This window comes from Phocoena phocoena, chromosome 4, assembly GCF_963924675.1.
Source record: "Phocoena phocoena chromosome 4, mPhoPho1.1, whole genome shotgun sequence".
NCBI classification, from domain to species: Eukaryota; Metazoa; Chordata; class Mammalia; order Artiodactyla; family Phocoenidae; genus Phocoena; species Phocoena phocoena.
The window spans coordinates 25,037,585-25,055,469 of record NC_089222.1 but is presented as its reverse complement, the minus strand read 5'-3'; the positions used below and the strand labels follow the sequence as shown (position 1 = coordinate 25,055,469).

General features: G+C 35.0%; 1 protein-coding gene across 7 annotated transcripts in view; it reads right to left on the bottom strand.

The window, feature by feature from the left end:
- Positions 1-17,885, bottom strand: part of TRPC1 (transient receptor potential cation channel subfamily C member 1) — a 63,112-nt gene that overhangs the window by 29,329 nt on the left and 15,898 nt on the right. For 3 of the 7 annotated variants that reach the window (XM_065876808.1, XM_065876810.1, XM_065876812.1), the window contains exons 3-5: positions 11,708-11,910; positions 6,116-6,247; positions 3,709-3,904 (exon numbers count right to left, since the gene is read on the bottom strand). The exons of 2 other annotated variants lie outside the window; for them this stretch is intronic. In XM_065876808.1, the coding sequence (XP_065732880.1) occupies positions 3,709-3,904; positions 6,116-6,247; positions 11,708-11,910 (531 nt within the window). Of the gene's footprint in view, positions 1-3,708; positions 3,905-6,115; positions 6,248-11,707; positions 11,911-16,098; positions 16,201-17,885 lie in introns of all 7 variants that reach the window. 2 more of the 7 variants (XM_065876811.1, XM_065876809.1) reach the window with 2 other exon arrangements.

Below are 17,885 nucleotides of genomic sequence, written 5' to 3'. Positions count from 1 at the left end.
ATGTAAAGCTCTTAGAATAGTGCCTGGTCATAGCATGCACTATATAAATATTAGTGATTATTACTAGCCTACTCAGCCATTTCAAAACGTTTAACTTATAAAGACTCATAACAGTGTTTATGAAATTTCAAAATTAACAAGCACAATCCACAGAAAGAGACTTCAGCCTAGAAAAACTGATGATTTCAGTTACAAGAAACCAACATGTCAAGAAAGCAAAGCAATTAAAGTCTAAACATCAGATATTTCTATGCTCCACGAAAACACTGAGAATTTCTTAAAATGCATTAAAGATACTCTTAAATCTTCTTAAAATGGAATTCTATGTGAGAAGAAAAGGAAAAATATTCCCAAATAAGAGGAAAATTCTAGTTCAAGTATAGAAATGAATTTACCAAAGTTTACGAAGTTTTTTAGTTTATAAAATTCAGAAGCAATATTTTCCCAATATGATGCTCACGTTGTGAAGTATAAGTTAAGGATTCTGATAACTCTGGACACAATAATGTAATCAGGTTTGAAATCACCAAAGTAAAGCACAAGTGATCATAATATCATTCAGATATTAAATAATATTTGGTCAATGTCCTGTTTTAAAATGATTTATCCCAAGATAGAATATAATCTATAGAATGCAACACTGTAGTGTAAAAAAGTAGACAGAGTTTTGTTGTTGTTTATTGTGCTTATCAAGAAATTTCCTAATATATCAATACTATACCTATTTTTGGCAGTTAAGTCTTCATTATTTATCCTTCTGCTTAGATTCCAGTGTTGTTAGGGAATCGTAATTTGTCCCTCAAGAGGAAATATCAAGGAGGAAAATAGCTTTTCTTCCCACCAACTACCCAGTTTAGTAGCATCCCAAACTTAGTGGTTTCATCCTTCCCCTGAGTATCAAAGCAATCTCAGGCGTGACTGCTGCCCTTGCCATTCCTCTATATAATGATGATTTAATTAACAGTAATGTTAAATATGTAATTGGAAGGACAAATTTTCAATTGGAGATGTTCTAAGTCTGTGGTGGTTTTAAAACATAGACACAAATTCTTTGCTGCTCCTCTCATCAATAGGTGGGCTACCAATATTACCTACCCTTCAACTCAACAAGCTTATAATTGCTTTAACCAGTAGATTCTGGAAGAAGTGACGCTATGTGACTTCTGAAGGTAGGTCTTAAAAGGCCATTCAGCTTCCACCTTATTTGAGAAACACTTGCTCTTGGAGCCAAAAGCTGGCAGGTAAAAAGTCCTACTATCCTGAAGCCACCATGCTATGAAGAAGACCAGGCTACATGTAGGCACTCCGGTCAGCCCTCAGAGGCTACTCAGACCATCCCCCTGCAGCCAGCCCACCGTGAGAGCCATGCCCCTCCAAGGTTCCAGTCCTAGGTTCTTAGGAGACCCACCTTCTATGGACCCACCCACCTGAGCGCCCAGCCCACTCAGAGCTCCCTGTTTGAATCCTCAGCTGCTGCTCAGGCACCAGACATATGAGTGAAGAAGCCTCTCGAATGACTGTAGCCCCCCATCATTTGAGCTATCTCCAGCTGAGTCCTTGACATGGAGAAGCAGAGACAAATCAGCCTTGCTGTGTCCTTTCCTAATTCTTGACCTAAAGAACCCAAGAGCATAATAAAATGATCATGAAATTACTACAAAATGACCATGAAATATTGTTTTATGCCACTAAGTATCACAGTAGTTTGTTATTCAGGATGTATGACCTGAACAAAGTCTACCAACTATCTGGAAAAACATTATCTTCCCCTTTGATTATTTTTAGAAATCTAGTTTAAAAAACTAATTTACATTTTCATTAATTCTTAAAATTACAGAGTATCTTCCTTCCAACTAAAAATATTACCACTACTTCTTTTTCCTTTTCTCTACTCTTCTTTAGAATGGAACACCTGGTTATCCTCTGTGAGTTCTTCAGGGAAATACATATATATATCATTAGGAAACTGCCTCTTAGTTTTTTCTTCCCTTACCAGGATAATCTCGGTTCTTTCCACCTTTCTTTGAGGTTCTTTTACCAAGCACTTAAGTTGGTTTTGTATCTTTGTTATATCTTCATTCTATCATTTTCTAGTATTTTGTGTCTATTTTAGGTTGTGCAACACATAAGTAAATAAATTAACATAAGATCTAGTCAAAATGTATGTCAGGGGAAGATTACATCAGGGTTCCTATTTTCTCTGTTTCTACATATACATATTAGCATTTATTTCCTTTTAAAGCCACATAGGTATGTTGCTGATTTATAATCTTACAGCTACACTGATCCAAATTCTTGTACTTAATTTTTTTTCCCTATAAATGGTCTACCTTAAGCAAGAACGCTGGAGTACTAGAAAAATTATAGGATTTGAAGCCAGAGATCTAGATAAGAAATATAATATTTAGGTTATTTTATTTTATTATTTGTTTAACATCTTTATTGGAGTATAATTGCTTTACAATGGTGTGTTAGCTTCTGCTTTATAATCTAGGTAATTTTAAAGTAAACATCTTATAATTCCTTTATCAATCTCCTGAGTCACAAAGCTATTGGGAGACTCAAACTGTCAACCAAGATAATCAAAAACTCTGTCCCGGGCTTCCCTGGTGGCGCAGTGGTTGAGAGTCCGCCTGCCGATGCAGGGGACACGGGTTCGTGCCCCAGTTCGGGAAGATCCCACATGCCGCGGAGCGGTTGGGCCCGTGAGCCATGGCCGCTGAGCCTGGGCGTCCGGAGCCTGTGCTCCGCAATGGGAGAGGCCACAACAGTGAGAGGCCCACATACCAGTTAAAACAAAAACAAAAACAAAAACAAACTCTGTCCCTAGCACCAAAGGTCCTATATCTTGCCTTCTACCATAATCTGTTTGGGGCCCCATTTTTATATTAATATAAATTTGATAAGCAAGTTTTATTCCAATATCTATGTTGATAGTAAGAATAATGGGTCTTAGAAGAAATACCTTAAAAGTACCATTTACCAACACCCTCTACTGAACATCATTATCTACATATAAATATCCAGGTCTAATAAATTATCTCAAAAAATGAAGTTAAAAATGCATACCTTCCTTCTTCAAGTTCCTGAATCATGTGCATGTGAGTGTATGGGGAGTAGAAATAGGTATTTCCCTTAATAGGAAGGGATGATGCCAGAGAACCAGATTCAACTCAGTTATCATAGCATACGTCTCTCCACCTTTGGGTTTCACAATGAATTAACAAATAAGAATAAGGAACATAATATCTGATATTTTATTTTTAAACAGAAAGGCCCTATTACTATAGAAAGGACTACTTATAAGCGATCAATAATACAAACCCATGACAGACAAAACACAAGATGGAAACTTCATTAGGAAGGCGTTTACTCTACAGGATCTTACCTGCATAGCTACTATATAGCAAAAACATTACATTAACATCCATATTATTAATGTTAATTGTTAAAAATAACAGCAACTACCATTTATTGAGTACTTGCTTAATGCTTATACTCATTGTACTAAACTCTAAATATATATATATCTTTAATTAATTCTTTAAACTAAAGCTCAGACAGATTCAATAACTTTCCCACGGACACACAGTTTTTATGAAGCAGAACTAGGATCTCAACCTAGATGTATTGCTCCAAAGCCTTTGTTCTGAGCCACCAGACTACTGTGGAGGAAATAATTTAAATATATCACAGAAAACCTCATACCTCCTTTTGGTTATATTTGATAGCAAGTTTTAGACGACTTAAATTCATTCTTTCTTCTAGTAGTCCCCGTTTGTCAAGAGGCTCATCACTAGATGTATGGTTTAGGATGACTTCTAATTCGCGAGAATTCCGGGCTTGTGCAAGTAAATCTTTAGCAAACATTTTACATTGCCGGGCTAGCTCCTCATAATCATTCCTGCAAAGTGCAACAGTCTATTATTAGAAATGTCACTTCCATCTTCTAATTAAGCTGTTTTCACTAGAACATTTTTTACTCAGTAACATTTTAATTCTGATACTGCTACACAACATCTTTTGTGCTGACAGTCAAAGGAACCTACTGGTGCATAAATTCTCCATAGCTTTGGGGAAAATTGTAACACAATTATGTTCTCTGTGTTCACACTGATAATCTTAGGTAAGCACAATGTTTTCTTACATGTACTGATATTCCTAGGAGTTCTGATAATATTTGTCAACCAGCTCTTCACTTAACTCATTTGCCCTCATTCTATAATAGTTTTGTATAAAGCTTCCTTTTATATTATTTATCTAAACAGTAGATAGTAATATCTTGATGCTATCCAATAAATATTATTATATAATTTTTAACTGGAAGTTTTTTCAAGGATAGTCTACAACATGTTTATGCTACTTCTGATATTAAAATAGCATTGCTTCATTTTTAAAGTGCTCATTTAAACAAAATTCAAGTTAGAAAGAAAACTACTGAAACACACCTAGTACAGAATTCTCTTTCAGAATCACTATTCCTTGAAAGTTAGGACTTACCTGCTCATTAAAGGCAAGCCTAAATCACTTCTGAGAAACTAAGAAGTTTTAGTAGATAATTCTTTTTAAAATATCAATTACATTAAGCTTATGCCTGAGTGGAACAACTTAAGAATAAAGTTAGAAATAAATAATTATGAATTAATTGGGGTTAGATATAAGAAAATAATTTTTCATTCAGTTTTTTTAAAGGGAAAGGAAGGGAAAATAGGGAGATTTCCCATTGATTAATTTTTTTTTCCAATGGGATTTTCCATTAACTGGCTGCATAAAATTATAACTCAAGGAATTAAAAAGTTTTCCTCACCAGCTAACATTTTTTCATCCATTCTTGCCACTTACTATGTAACCAAAATTACCTAAGAATAAGTAGTTGAATTTCTTTAAAAAAAAAAAAATTATTTATTTATTTATTTAATTTTTGGCTGCGTTGCTGCATACAGGCTTTCTCTAGTTGTGGTGAGCGGGGGCTACTCTTCGTTGCATTGCACGGGCTTCTCACTGTGGTGGCTTCTCTTGTTGCGGAGCATGGGCTCTAGGCACGCGGGCTTCAGTAGTTGTGGTGCACAGGCTTAGCTGCTCCGCAGCATGTGGGATCTTCCCAGACCAGGGATCGAAACCGTGTCCCCTGCATTGGCAGGTGGATTCTTAACCAATGTGCCACCAGGGAAGCCCAGTAGTTGAGTTTCTTTAACAAACAACGTATTACCTACTTCTTAGTCTAGGAATCTAATTGCAGTCTAATCAATTTTATGTCTACATGCTATGTTTCTCCTACTAGAAAATCTCACCAAACAGTGAAAAGGGACAAAGTCTGGGTGTGTGGAATGTCCCTGACATACAAAAAGCATTCTATACGCTTCTGAAAGTTATGAAGGATCGGGCTCCAAGGATGATTACAGAATCTAGGAATGAAGGGAGTAGGACAGAGAGCAGTTATAAATAAGTTTTTTCTTGCTTAAGGCTACCATTCCCACTACTCTTCACACTGCCTTAGAATGCCTCTGGCAATGCTGAACAAAGTAGGGATTTAAGGGTGGTGGAAGAGTGGAAGAAGGAAGATGGGGAAGGAGTGACGTAAGTGGTACTGGGGTCTATTCCACTGAGGGAAAAGGAAAATCCCAAGTATGTGGCAGCAAGGTTTGGTCATTTTGGATCAAATGTAGATAAATAAAAGATAATTTGGCCTATGAAAAAACTCAGGCTGAAAATATTCTGGAAAACAAAGAGATAATTTACAATTTCCAGGGCTTCCCTGGTGGCGCAGTGGTTAATAATCCGCCTGCCAATGCAGGGGACATGGGTTCGAACCCTGGTCCAGGAAGATCCCAAATGCCGTGGAGCAACTAAACCCGTGTGCCACAACTACTGAGCCTGCACTCTAGAGCCCGTGAGCCACAACTACCGAGCCCGTGTGCTGCAACTACTGAAGCTCATGCACCTAGAGCCCATGCTCCGCAAGAAGAGAAGCCACTGCATTGCAATGAAGAGTAGCCTCCGCTCACCACAACAAGAGAAAGCCTGTGCACAGCAACGAAGACCCAACACAGCCAAAAGTAAATAAATAAAATAAATAAATTTTTTTTTTTAATTTACAATTTCTATTTATTCCCACCTGAATTCCACCTCCACAAGGCTTAGTTCTTTTAAATCAGCACTAAGTTCAAATGCTCGCAGAATTGGATCCTCCTCTGTTAACATTATTAAAGCTGGACTGGCCAAGCAGCGATATATATCAAGACGAAACCTGTGATAAAATTTGATTCCATAATGTAAAACAAATTTATTAGATAAATATGATCAGTATCTTTAGCCTATAATTTTCATAAATTTAAAGTATTATAAAATTAAAAGAAAATAAAACTATAAAATACTTATTATAAGGTAACCTGCATAAAAAGAAAAAAACTTAAAAATAAATATTTTGAAATATAAATATTGCAATTTTTTATATCTACTGCTTATAAAGAAATTGTTTTAGTATTTGTTTTCATAGATTCAAAACTTTGTATCCTTCAATTCAATTTAATTAAAAAATTTCTATTCCTGAACTCAGTATTATTTTTAATGAAATATGTTAACAACTAATACATTTTGAATATGATATGGATGATCATTAAATTTTCCTTCCCCAGTGATAAGTTTACTTTAATATGCTACATATATATAACACATGACTCATTCAACCAGGTTATTTTTGAAAGACCTTTCAAATCTTAAGAATGAAATCATTGATTTATGTCTAACCTCTAACTAATAGAAAAGTACTCCCTTTACCTTCTGTAAACTAATTAATGTTTATAATCAATATCTAAATAGGAACCAAGTCAGAAAAATTTTGCTATAATTCTTTCATTTATAAATATATAATTCTTAATTTAAAATTTGGTAGATATTATATAAATATTTTTTCTTTTAAATACAAATTTAATATAATCTTGTTTAAAAAAAAGCAAGCAGTTTAGAAACATAATGCTCCCCAATTCTCCTCCTTCCACCAACTCCACTCCTCAAAGAGAGTCACATTTCAGAGAGTTATGAAAATCTTTCCTGATATTTTCTATTCACACACAAACATAATCAGACACACTGTGTACAGGGACAACTATTTCTTCTTTTTTCTTTTCTGAGTATGTTTATTGATTTTTATCAATTTTTGGTTATTCATAAGGAATCAGCTTTCATGCTACTTTTGTGACAAGCCTACAACCCTAAAATTCTTAGGTGAAATTTATTGCATCTGAATTTCCAAGACACTTTTAAAATTTTTTTTTCTTTCTTTTTTTAAATTAATTTTTATTGCAGTATGGTTGCTTTACAATGTTGTGTTAGCCTCCACTGCACAACAAAATGAATCTGCCATACATACAGATATCCTCTCCCTTTTGGGCTTCCCTCCAATTTAGGTCACCACAGTGCATTAGGTAGAGCTCCCTGTGCTGTACAGTATGTTCCCATCAGTTGTCTATTTTATACATAGTATCAGTAATGGATATGTGTCAGTCTCCCAATTCCTCCCACCCTACCCCTTTCCCCCTTGGTATCCATACATTTGTTCTCTACGTCTGTGTCTCTGTTTCTGCTTTGCAAATAAGATCATCTGTACCACTTTTTTAGATTCCACATATACGCGTTATTATACGATATTTGATTTTCTCTTTCTGACTTACTTCACTCTGTGTGACATTCTCTAGAAGGGACAACTATTTCTATGTCACTACATATAGAGTCATCTCGTTATTTCCTAAAACTGGATGGTTTTCCATTTGATGGCAGTCCATCCAATCTCCATTAACGGAACTTTAGGTTGTTTCTGATATTTTACTTCCATAAATAATGTAAAACTGATTATTCTTTAGTTCATATACCCTTTGCACATTCAGAACTGCTGGATAAAACACCATGTGCATTTTAAATTCTGGTAGATGTTTCCAAAGCACTAACAATAAGGAGAGCTCATTTTCCCCTACATCTTCATTAGTACATTGCTACCCTAACAGATGAAAAATGGAATTTTAAGAGTTGTATTACTCTGAATTTCTTTAGAAGCTTAAGCATCTTTTCATGCTTACTATTTGTTTATACTTCTGTAAACTACCTGTTCATTTGCATTAGCCTATTTTTCTGGTGTTTTTTTTTTTAAATCACCAATTTGTAAAACCTCTTTATATATAAAAGAAATTAGCCCTCTGTCTAGTCAAAAATGTTTTAAATACTTTTCTCTCGTTGGTTGTTTGTCTTTTACTTTGTTTGCAATGGAATTTTTCTGTATGGAAATTTAAAACTTTTATGTAACAAATTTATTGAAATATTCCTTATTTACCTGATAGGTCTCATGTCTTACTTAGAAACAAAAATAGACTCTATACAAAGCATTTTTTTCTATATAATGCATTTCTAAGAAAACAATTTTTATGAAATCCAGCTCTGATCTAGATATTTAATTAACAAGTACAATTACCTGTATCTTAAGTAAGGATTTCTACAGAGGTATTTGCCTATACCAAAACTGTCCAAAAACTTGAGAAAAATATATATAATTGAGCAACTTATCTTTCTGTTTCCATCATAGCAATTAATTCTTATAGTAATTAATTTTATCAGATTGTCTCTAAAAATGACTTTTGTATTAACCTACATAGTCATGTCTCAAAATATGGATTAGTGACAAAATGCACAGGAAGAGTGACTGCTAGTACTGGTGGCAACCAACTATGCTGGAGTAATAATGGAATAGCCATAGTATGGAAAGCAATTAGATATAATCTGAAAAGTAATGAGGCTGCCTCGCTTTATTAAATCTGTCATTTTTGGTATTCAAAACACTATCAAAAGTAATGGTGGGGGCTTCCCTGGTGGCGCAGTGGTTGGGAGTCCACCTGCCGATGCAGGGGACACGGGTTCGTGCCCCAGTCCGGGAAGATCCCACATGCTGCGGAGCCGCTGGGCCCGTGAGCCATGACCACTGAGCCTGCGCGTCCGGAGCCTGTTCTCCGCAATGGGAGAGGCCACAACAGTGAGAGGCGTGTACCGCAAAAAAAAAAAAAAAAAAAAAAAGTAATGGTGGAATATGAAGAGGTCAGTGATTTCACTACACAAAATATATGCATAAAAATGGACAAATTTTTTTTAAAAAAATCAACTATTTCAGGTCACTGGAAATTGTCTATTGAGAATCAATTATTGGAAAACTGCCAGAGCTTCAGGCAGGAATGGCTGGAATCCACAGCCTTCTCACCTGAGGCTACCTCTTCACCTCTGCCTCCAGTTCACTCAATGAGAACTGCAGTTTTCCAGCCTGAAGCTGGTAAATCTGTATCTTTGTGCTAAAGGGGTAAAAATCAATTCATTGGGAACCAAAAACCTACAGCTCTGCTGGCTGAAAGGATTAGACTTAGTAGAGATGAACAAGGAAAACCTGCAGCTTTGCAAGACGAAGCTTGTAGTCTGATTTGAGACAAAGAGTGGACCAATCAGAAATTTAATAGGGAGATCTTGGAAATGAGAAAAGATATCCAAGGATTCATATATAGTCTCCACAAATCCCTAGCTGACTAAAAAATTAGGCATGTGTGCCAAGCATTAGAAAGTCTGATAAAAAGAAAAAGTTCCTCAAGGGAACTCTTGAGAAATGGCTGCAACTTTGAATGCCTTCTCCAACTAACTCACAGACTGTTTGTGTCTTACATTCCACATACAAGTGAAATCATATGGTGTTTGTCTTTCTCCGCCTGACTTATTTCACTTAGCATAATGCCCTCAAGCTCCATCATGTTGTTGCAAATGGCAAGACTGCATCACCTGGCACTGCATCATCTCTGAAATTTGAAACCCAACATCTTAGAAATACAGATTGCCTCTCTTCCTTATTGCTAGTATACTAACTCTTCAACGTCACTGAAACCTTTACCCATCCCTTACTCATTTGTTAGTTTCCTTTTCTCCTGCAGGTCTGCTTAGCAATTCCTGGAAATGACTTCAGTCAGATCCCTTTGACATTTGCTATAACTGTTTTCTCAAACATCAATAACAAACTCTCTCAATGTCTTCAACAGATATACCAGACCATCCCTAAGTAAACCACACTCACATACTGTGTAAAATGCCTTTTACCTGTTAATTCTCATCCATACTTATTAAACACTGAGCTCAAGCCACAGCTCCTCTAAAAACTTTCAAAACAAGCTTTTTCCACACCTCAAACCAAGACAGGTAAAGTGTTTTCTCCAGCTCCAACCCCTCACCTCCAACTGCTTAAACTACACACATATTTAATAAGCATACCTAATAATATTTGAAAAATATTTATATTTAGTATTAATAAAGGATTTTAATACTAGAAGAAGTCTTAAAGATCATTTCTGCTTGTCATTTTATAGAGTATTTTATTTTATTTGCCAAGCTGCACAGCTTGCAGGATCTTAGTTCCCTAACCAGGGACTGAAATTGCCCTATCAACTTCACTGACACTGCCCTCGGCAGAGAAAGCACAGAGTCCTAATCACTGGATTGCCAGGGAATTCCCCATAGACTAGTCATTTTAAAACTAAAAAGTTAAATGAAATTGGCATAGCTATTAACCAGATCTTATCAAAGAGAAACACAGATCTCATTGTAAAATAGATTTGAAAATAGAGGGACTTCCCTGGTGGCGCAGTGGTTAAGAATCCGCCTGCCAATGCAGGCGACACGGGTACCAGCCCTGGTCTGGGAAGATCCCACATGCCGCAGAGCAACTAAGCCCATGCACCACAACTACTGAGCCTGTGCTCTAGAGCCAACACAGCCAAAAATAAATTAATTAATTAATAAAAAAAATAGAAAAAAATATCCAGTACAATCTCTGCAAGTAAACATTAAATTGATTCCCAGGAGACTTTTCCAATTTATGGATTTGTGACTATCTGTTGAAAGGTGAGGAAGGAGGGAGGGTGGATGGTTTACAGCTTTAAAGCTAATTTCAAATATACTGCACAACAATCCTCAACTAGAAAACAATGTCAACGGATGACCTCGGACTTCCAAACCACATTTTCTGTAGTAAATGCTATACTTGATACTATTTCAACTATATTTGACTACTATATAGATAATATATACATAAAGGCATATGCTGAAAATTAGATTCTCAAGTCTAGCCCAGAACCATACACCTTATACAACGTGCACATGTGTGATCTTGCTCAACCTGTCCAAGAAGGGGTACTTTTTTGTTCATTCACTCCTCAGTTGTTCTTAATATTTTTGACTGGGGAGAATGGGAAGAGAAGAAGACTCAGATACTGTGTGAGAGGGGAAAAAGAGGCATAACAGGTTGAATATCTAGTTAGATAGATAATAGTTTTTATTTTCTTATAAATAAGACAGGAAGTGGTATCTCTACCCCTTCCAGTGCTTGGAAATTCTCTTAGATTAATAAACTCTGCTTTTAAAAAGCAAATAGTGACCCCATCCCTGACCAGCAGAAGTATGAGATAAACCTTATTCATTATTTGAAAATTTTTCCTAATTATTCATCATTTAGTAAATACTTCTTTAAAATGCAGAACTCATTGTATTAAGCAAAGGAGCTAGAAGTCTGGCTTTCATTAGTCATTGCAGTACCATATTTCTTGAAGTAGACATAGAAAGAACAACAACAACAAAAACTTCATTGACATATACCTTACTGCATCATACATCTTAATTTAAACCTTAATTTTCTGACCTGGAATGTCGGAGGCTGTCCTTTTTGTTTTTTGCAGAACACAATGTACATTCACAGCCAACTGCATGGGGCTTAGGTAGAGATACATCCTGTTTTAACAGCATTGTAAGAATTTCATAGTTGTTACGATGAGCAGCTAAAATGACAGGTGCAACATCCATAGTTGTTGAATACTCAGGATTCTGAATTCGCTCCATTAGTTTCTGAAAAATATTTATATAAATGTCCAAAAGTTCTTATTTGTGACTTCAAAAAAACATTTATCTAAAAAATGTAATGAAAAATATTGAATGCACAAAGGATATAAAAATTATTTTGAGGAATATGATAAACATTTTCCTAGGATCAAATATTTTTTGAAACCTCAAAACTCAACTTTAGTTAATAAATGCAATATAATCATGACAGACAAAATCTTCAATAGGAAATGTTCATACAGCCAGACTTCTGTTTTCCTAACAAAGAAGAAGTGTGGATATCTAGAGAAATACTTTAGGAGAAAGTGTTTCATTTTCACAGGATTATGGAAACATGCATGACAAGGATAAAGAACAAGAATTTTAGAAAAACAATATAATGGAAAAACAGAAATGTTAAAAGTAGGCAAAATATAAATGCACGAGAAAAAAAAGTTTAATTCCACCTCTATGGCAAAACCTTGCCACATCGATAGCAATGAAGTTACTTGAAAGGAATAATAGGAGACACTCTTCATTTTGTGTAATTCTCTACATATTCTCAAACACCACCTATACTACTTCCTGTTACAAATGCACAAAAACACTAACAATCATAGCTCCTGGAACTATTAGGCAGTTTACATTTATCATCTCATTTAATCCCAATAGCCTGCAAAATTGAACATTATAATCCCCATGAAGAAACTGAGGCTCAGAGAAGTTAATGTGCCCGAGCTACGACAACAGAGTGGCAAAGTGCAGATAGACCCCAGCTGAGTGTTATTCTGGATGCTGAGCTCCTTTCACTACATGGGCTCATGCCTGGTGATTGCATGACACGAGGAAAGAAACATTAGTAAATAAAGAGCAGGATTAAATAAAGAAGGTTGACTATTTTATGACTATTACATATTCTTTCTAATACTTATCACTTTTTCACAGATGTTTTCCTGTGAGCTGTTTGATTCCATAGTATAAGCTCACCAAGTTCACCGTTAATTTTTGTAATTTTTATTAACATTGTAAAAGTAGTGTACACATTATAAAATATCTGAAAAATATGCAAAAACGGAAAGAATAAAAATGCCCATGTTCCTATTACTCAAAACATTTTACAGTATTTCCTTTTAGTCCTTTCTCCACCACACCCGCTTTTTAAGGGCAACTTTGGCATGAATGACTTGGCACCAACGATTAAAAACAATGGTCCTTAATATTTTGAAGATCAAGGACCCTTATAATGATCTCATAAAGATATAACCCAGAATCTTCTGGGAAAAACATTCATGTACAGAATTTTGCATGCAGTTTAAGGAAGTTCATAGACTCTATGTTCAAGATATTTTATTTTGCTAATATAAATAATACTACCACAAACATCTTTATGAATACAGCTTTTTCAAAATTCAGGATTATCTCATTAACATAGAACCCCTGAAGTGGAATTATAGGTCTGAAGGCCATGAACAATTTTGAAGCTTTTTATACATACTATCAAAGTCCTTTTAATAGTTTATATTACCAATAATATAGGAATGTACCCCCCCACTAAGGTTTACTCACCAGCACTGAGCATGATCACTCCCAATTTATGAGTGAAAAAACTATCATGAAATATTAATTTATTCTTCTTTGATTACTGGTAAATTTTAGTATTTTCTGACATTCTTATCTTTTTTTTCCTCTCTTATGAATAGTTTGTTTATATACTTCCCATCTATTTATTGGGGACTTCAAATTAATGAATTTATTTTAAAATTACAGAAAAATCTAAAAATTTATTCCATGCCCCCTAATTACAAAAAAAGAGGTTATAAAGAGGAGAAAATCCTATTTAATCCCTTAAGAAAAAAAATGGTCCTTATTTTTCCTATGAAACATAATTAACTGTATGAAAAACACTATTAGAGATAGATGATTAAAGTTCCTAATTTCAATGCTCATAATATAATCTACATACTATCAAAAAAAAAACCCTGTATTTAAAAGTGAAAATTTATCAAAAGACAATTTTGATAAGCCAAGAATATACAATGAATTCACTGAGGTGGTAAAAAAAAAAGTATATAAAAATATTTGATACTGCCTGTCCAGTTGTAATGAGGCCGTTATAATGTGATCTTGTCACTGGAGGTATTCAGGCAAAGGCTGGATAATTTTCTTTGTTAGAGATAGTGTAAAAAGTGTTCTTTCATTGAGTAGGTGAGGACTGCCCACCCTTACAACTCAGTATTCGATTGGCAGTGACAATGGTGATGAAATGATATCAGTCAGTTGCTCCAACACCCTGGCACACTACACTCACCCTCCCTAAGAGTGTAAATGGATTAAAAGGCTAGAAGGTGGAATAGGTATACCAAAATATACTAGTAACTGCAGGATAGGTGTCAGAAAATTGAATAGGATTTCTGATCATTTCTGATCTTTTGGATAGGAGTTATATTATTGGCCCTTTTTTCTCTACTCTTGTTGGCTGCTTACCACCACTTAAACTAGTGGGAACTATCCTCTGGAGAAAGCCATGCTTACACAAACTTTGTAATAGTTTAAATGAGAGAAAAATATTTCAGTTAATATATGATAAAGTATGGAATTTAGGGGAGCTTCTCATCGCTCTCAGAATATGGCAGATAATTTGCAACCAATTTATAATTCTTTCTTAAAACAATATTTTTCTTCTGAGTATAGCCAGTTTACACTCCCAGAAATTAATTTTTACTGATTGTTTCACTACATCCTCACCAATAATGAATGTTATAACTTTAAAATTTTGATACACAACAAATATCTCTTCTTTTTTTGTGTGTGTGTGGTACGCGGGCCTCTCACTGCTGTGGCCTCTCCCGTTGCGGAGCACAGGCTCCGGACGCGCAGTCTCAGCGGCCCTGGTTCACGGGCCCAGCCGCTCCGCGGCACGTGGGATCCTCCCAGACCGGGGCACAAACCCGTGTCCCCTGCATCGGCAGGCGGACTCTCAACCACTGCGCCACTAGGTAAGCCCCAAATATCTCATTTTTACAGTAGAATTTATTTAATTATTAGTGACTATCTTCCTAGTTACAAAAGCAATAAAGAAAAATTTTAAAGTAAGGAAAAATATCCTTAATTTGGCAATGTGATGACTGCTGTTAGGTAACATTTTGCTACATTTCCATACAGTTCCTTTTCTGTGCATATTTTTAATCTCAGATCATACTATATGTACAGTTTACTATTCTCATTTTTCCCCTTCTGTATCATATTTTTTCATGTTCCTAATTATTCCTTTTAAAAATATCATGTTAATATATATGTAATTATTTATGTTTCCAATCTTCTATTTTGGGATGTTTAGATTGTGTCACATGGTTTTTTCATTGCTACAAATAAGATTATAAGTAACATTTCTGTCCACATTTCTGACCATTTCCTTTACAAATTCCTAGAGGAGGAAGCGCTAGGTTCAACAATATGAACATCTTTCTTGTTTATGACATATCCTGCCAAACTACTTTTCAAAATACCCTCTTCCAGTGGTGTATGAGGCTGTACTACGCCTTTGCCATCAATGGTTATTAGTTTTTACAAAAAATTTGCTGTTTGATAAGCAAAAGTTAGCACCTCGTATTTGATTATTAGTAAGATTTAACATTTTGTACTTTCTTTTGAGATTTTTCCATGTCTTTTATTGATTTTGATATTTTTCATCAATTCATCTAATATTATGATTTTGATATATGCTGGAAATATCTTTTGAAAGTTATCCATCTGCTTTCTAAATTTTGCCTGATGTCTTAATTCTAGAGGTTTAACTTCTATACAGCCAAAGCCTGTGCCACTGTGATTTTTCTCCAAAGTTCTTCCCTCCCAGTCAAATATTCACCTACATTTTCTTCCAGTTCTATGGTGTCACTGTTTATATTTAACTTTTAAATGCACCTGGAAGCTAATCTGTATTTTCAACTTAACCTGCAGAATGTTCCAAACTAAAAATACTGGATCACACTGGCAAAATTATAGAAATATCATGAATTTTAATACGGTTTCCTGAGAGCAACATTAATTATTCTTGCAAATGTCTACTTACTTTAAAGCAGTATTTTACAGAGTAAAAAAAAAATCTATTTCTTTAAAACAAAGCAAATTGGAGGGGAGGGAGAAAAAAATGGCAGTGGGGCAGGAGATCTATTTTGGTTTAAAAATCCAAATTAATAAATATTTAAGAGTACTAACTACTATAGTTGGTCTTGATGATCGTTTTGGTCGATGATTAAGTAGTATATCAACAGCTCCCACTACTTCAGAGTCGATTGCCACCAAAAGTGCATCTGCAGACTTTAAAAAAAAAAAAAGGTTAAAAATGAAAATGGAGGATAAAAAGGTAAACTATTTATTTTTACTAATTCATAAAGAAAACTATTTTTTTAAATTTAAACTGTATTATATACAGTAATACTAAATTTTTAAAAATTTAGACTGTCCAAATAGTATATTTGCTAGCCTTGGCAGTACTTCAGTGTACCACAACACACATATTTTTGTCCTGGTTTCACTGAATGAGCCGGTAAAATAATGAATGCTTGATAGTGGGGTTTATTAATGAAACAGTGCTGATCTATGCAGTATTAGTTGATATGTTATTTTTTTCAAGATGTTTACTCTCGAACTTTGGACCAAAAGAATCTTCATTACTCCAAATCTATAAAAGAAATTGCCAAGAACAATTACTACAGGTAAAGGATTGTTTTGTCTGATAAAAATGATAATGCAACCATGAGGCTAGGGGACAATGAAAAATATGTTAACAGAAGGTGGAGCCCCTCTGTTCTCATCTTTAAAGCACACACGACTGACTGAAATGGTACAAATATGGCATTAATATTAGTAATCTTTTTCTTTTTGTTGGTGGTGCCACACTGATTGCGGGATCTTAGTTCGCTGACCAGGGATCGAACCCAGGCCACAGCAGTGAAAGCGCCGAGTTGTAACCACTGGGCCACCAGGAAATTCCCAACATCAGCAATCTTAGCAAGTAAAAATCACAAAGAACTAGGATACCAATGTCCTTAGAGACAAGCCGGAGAAGTGACTTTATAGTTTTACTCCCAAACTATAGGTCATTTTGAAGCTCCAACTTTGACAGGAGGAAAAAGTAATTAAATAGAAGCTGAGGAAATGGAGCTTTTTCAACTTTTCGATATAACAAACTCTTCAGTCCTATTGTGATACTTGGCAAGTGAGACATCAGGTTTGGGGTTTCTTTTTGTTTTGCTTTGTTTTGTTTTTTAAGGAAAACCATAAAGGCAGAAGCAAAAAGTGGGGATAGGTAATGATTTAATCTAAGAAAATACCCTGATTATTTAAAAATGTACCCTGTACATTTTTAAATGATTATACTGTTTAACAACTATTTAAATCAATATTCTCTCCCATGAAAATGAAATTATACCAGATCTTTAATATTCTTTGTAGCTGAAAAGGATGCTTTCATCCACTTTCTCTAGATGCCAAAAACAGGACTAAAAATGGCAGACTTCATCTGGATGTCTAAAAATAGGACTAAGCACCCCAAATAATTGGGTTGGGGTCATATTCAACCATTAGGAACTGCCTATGTATTCCTACAGGAAAAACTCCCCACCCTCATGGGAAATTTAATTCATTATTTTATCCCTTAAACATTTTAGGGTTCACTGGGCTGTAGCCTATTCTTTAAAAGCTAGCACTATTATTCTTCTGCTTTACAAACGTTTCTCTTCAGTTTTTGCTGTACTTGGTCAGGTGAAGCAAACAAGCAAAAAGAACCATGTGTTCATTACTACTAAACAGTTCATTTATGGTTTTTAATTTTAACCTATAAAGCTACCTATAGTAATGCCACTGCTCTCGAAGTCAAAACACCAGGCAACTCCAATCATCTGAAACATAGCCATGGATGTAGCTGCAAATTTCTCCCCAAACCATACTGAGCTGTCACAAACAAACTTCATGGGCATTCTTTCCTAGAAGCAACTGCCTCA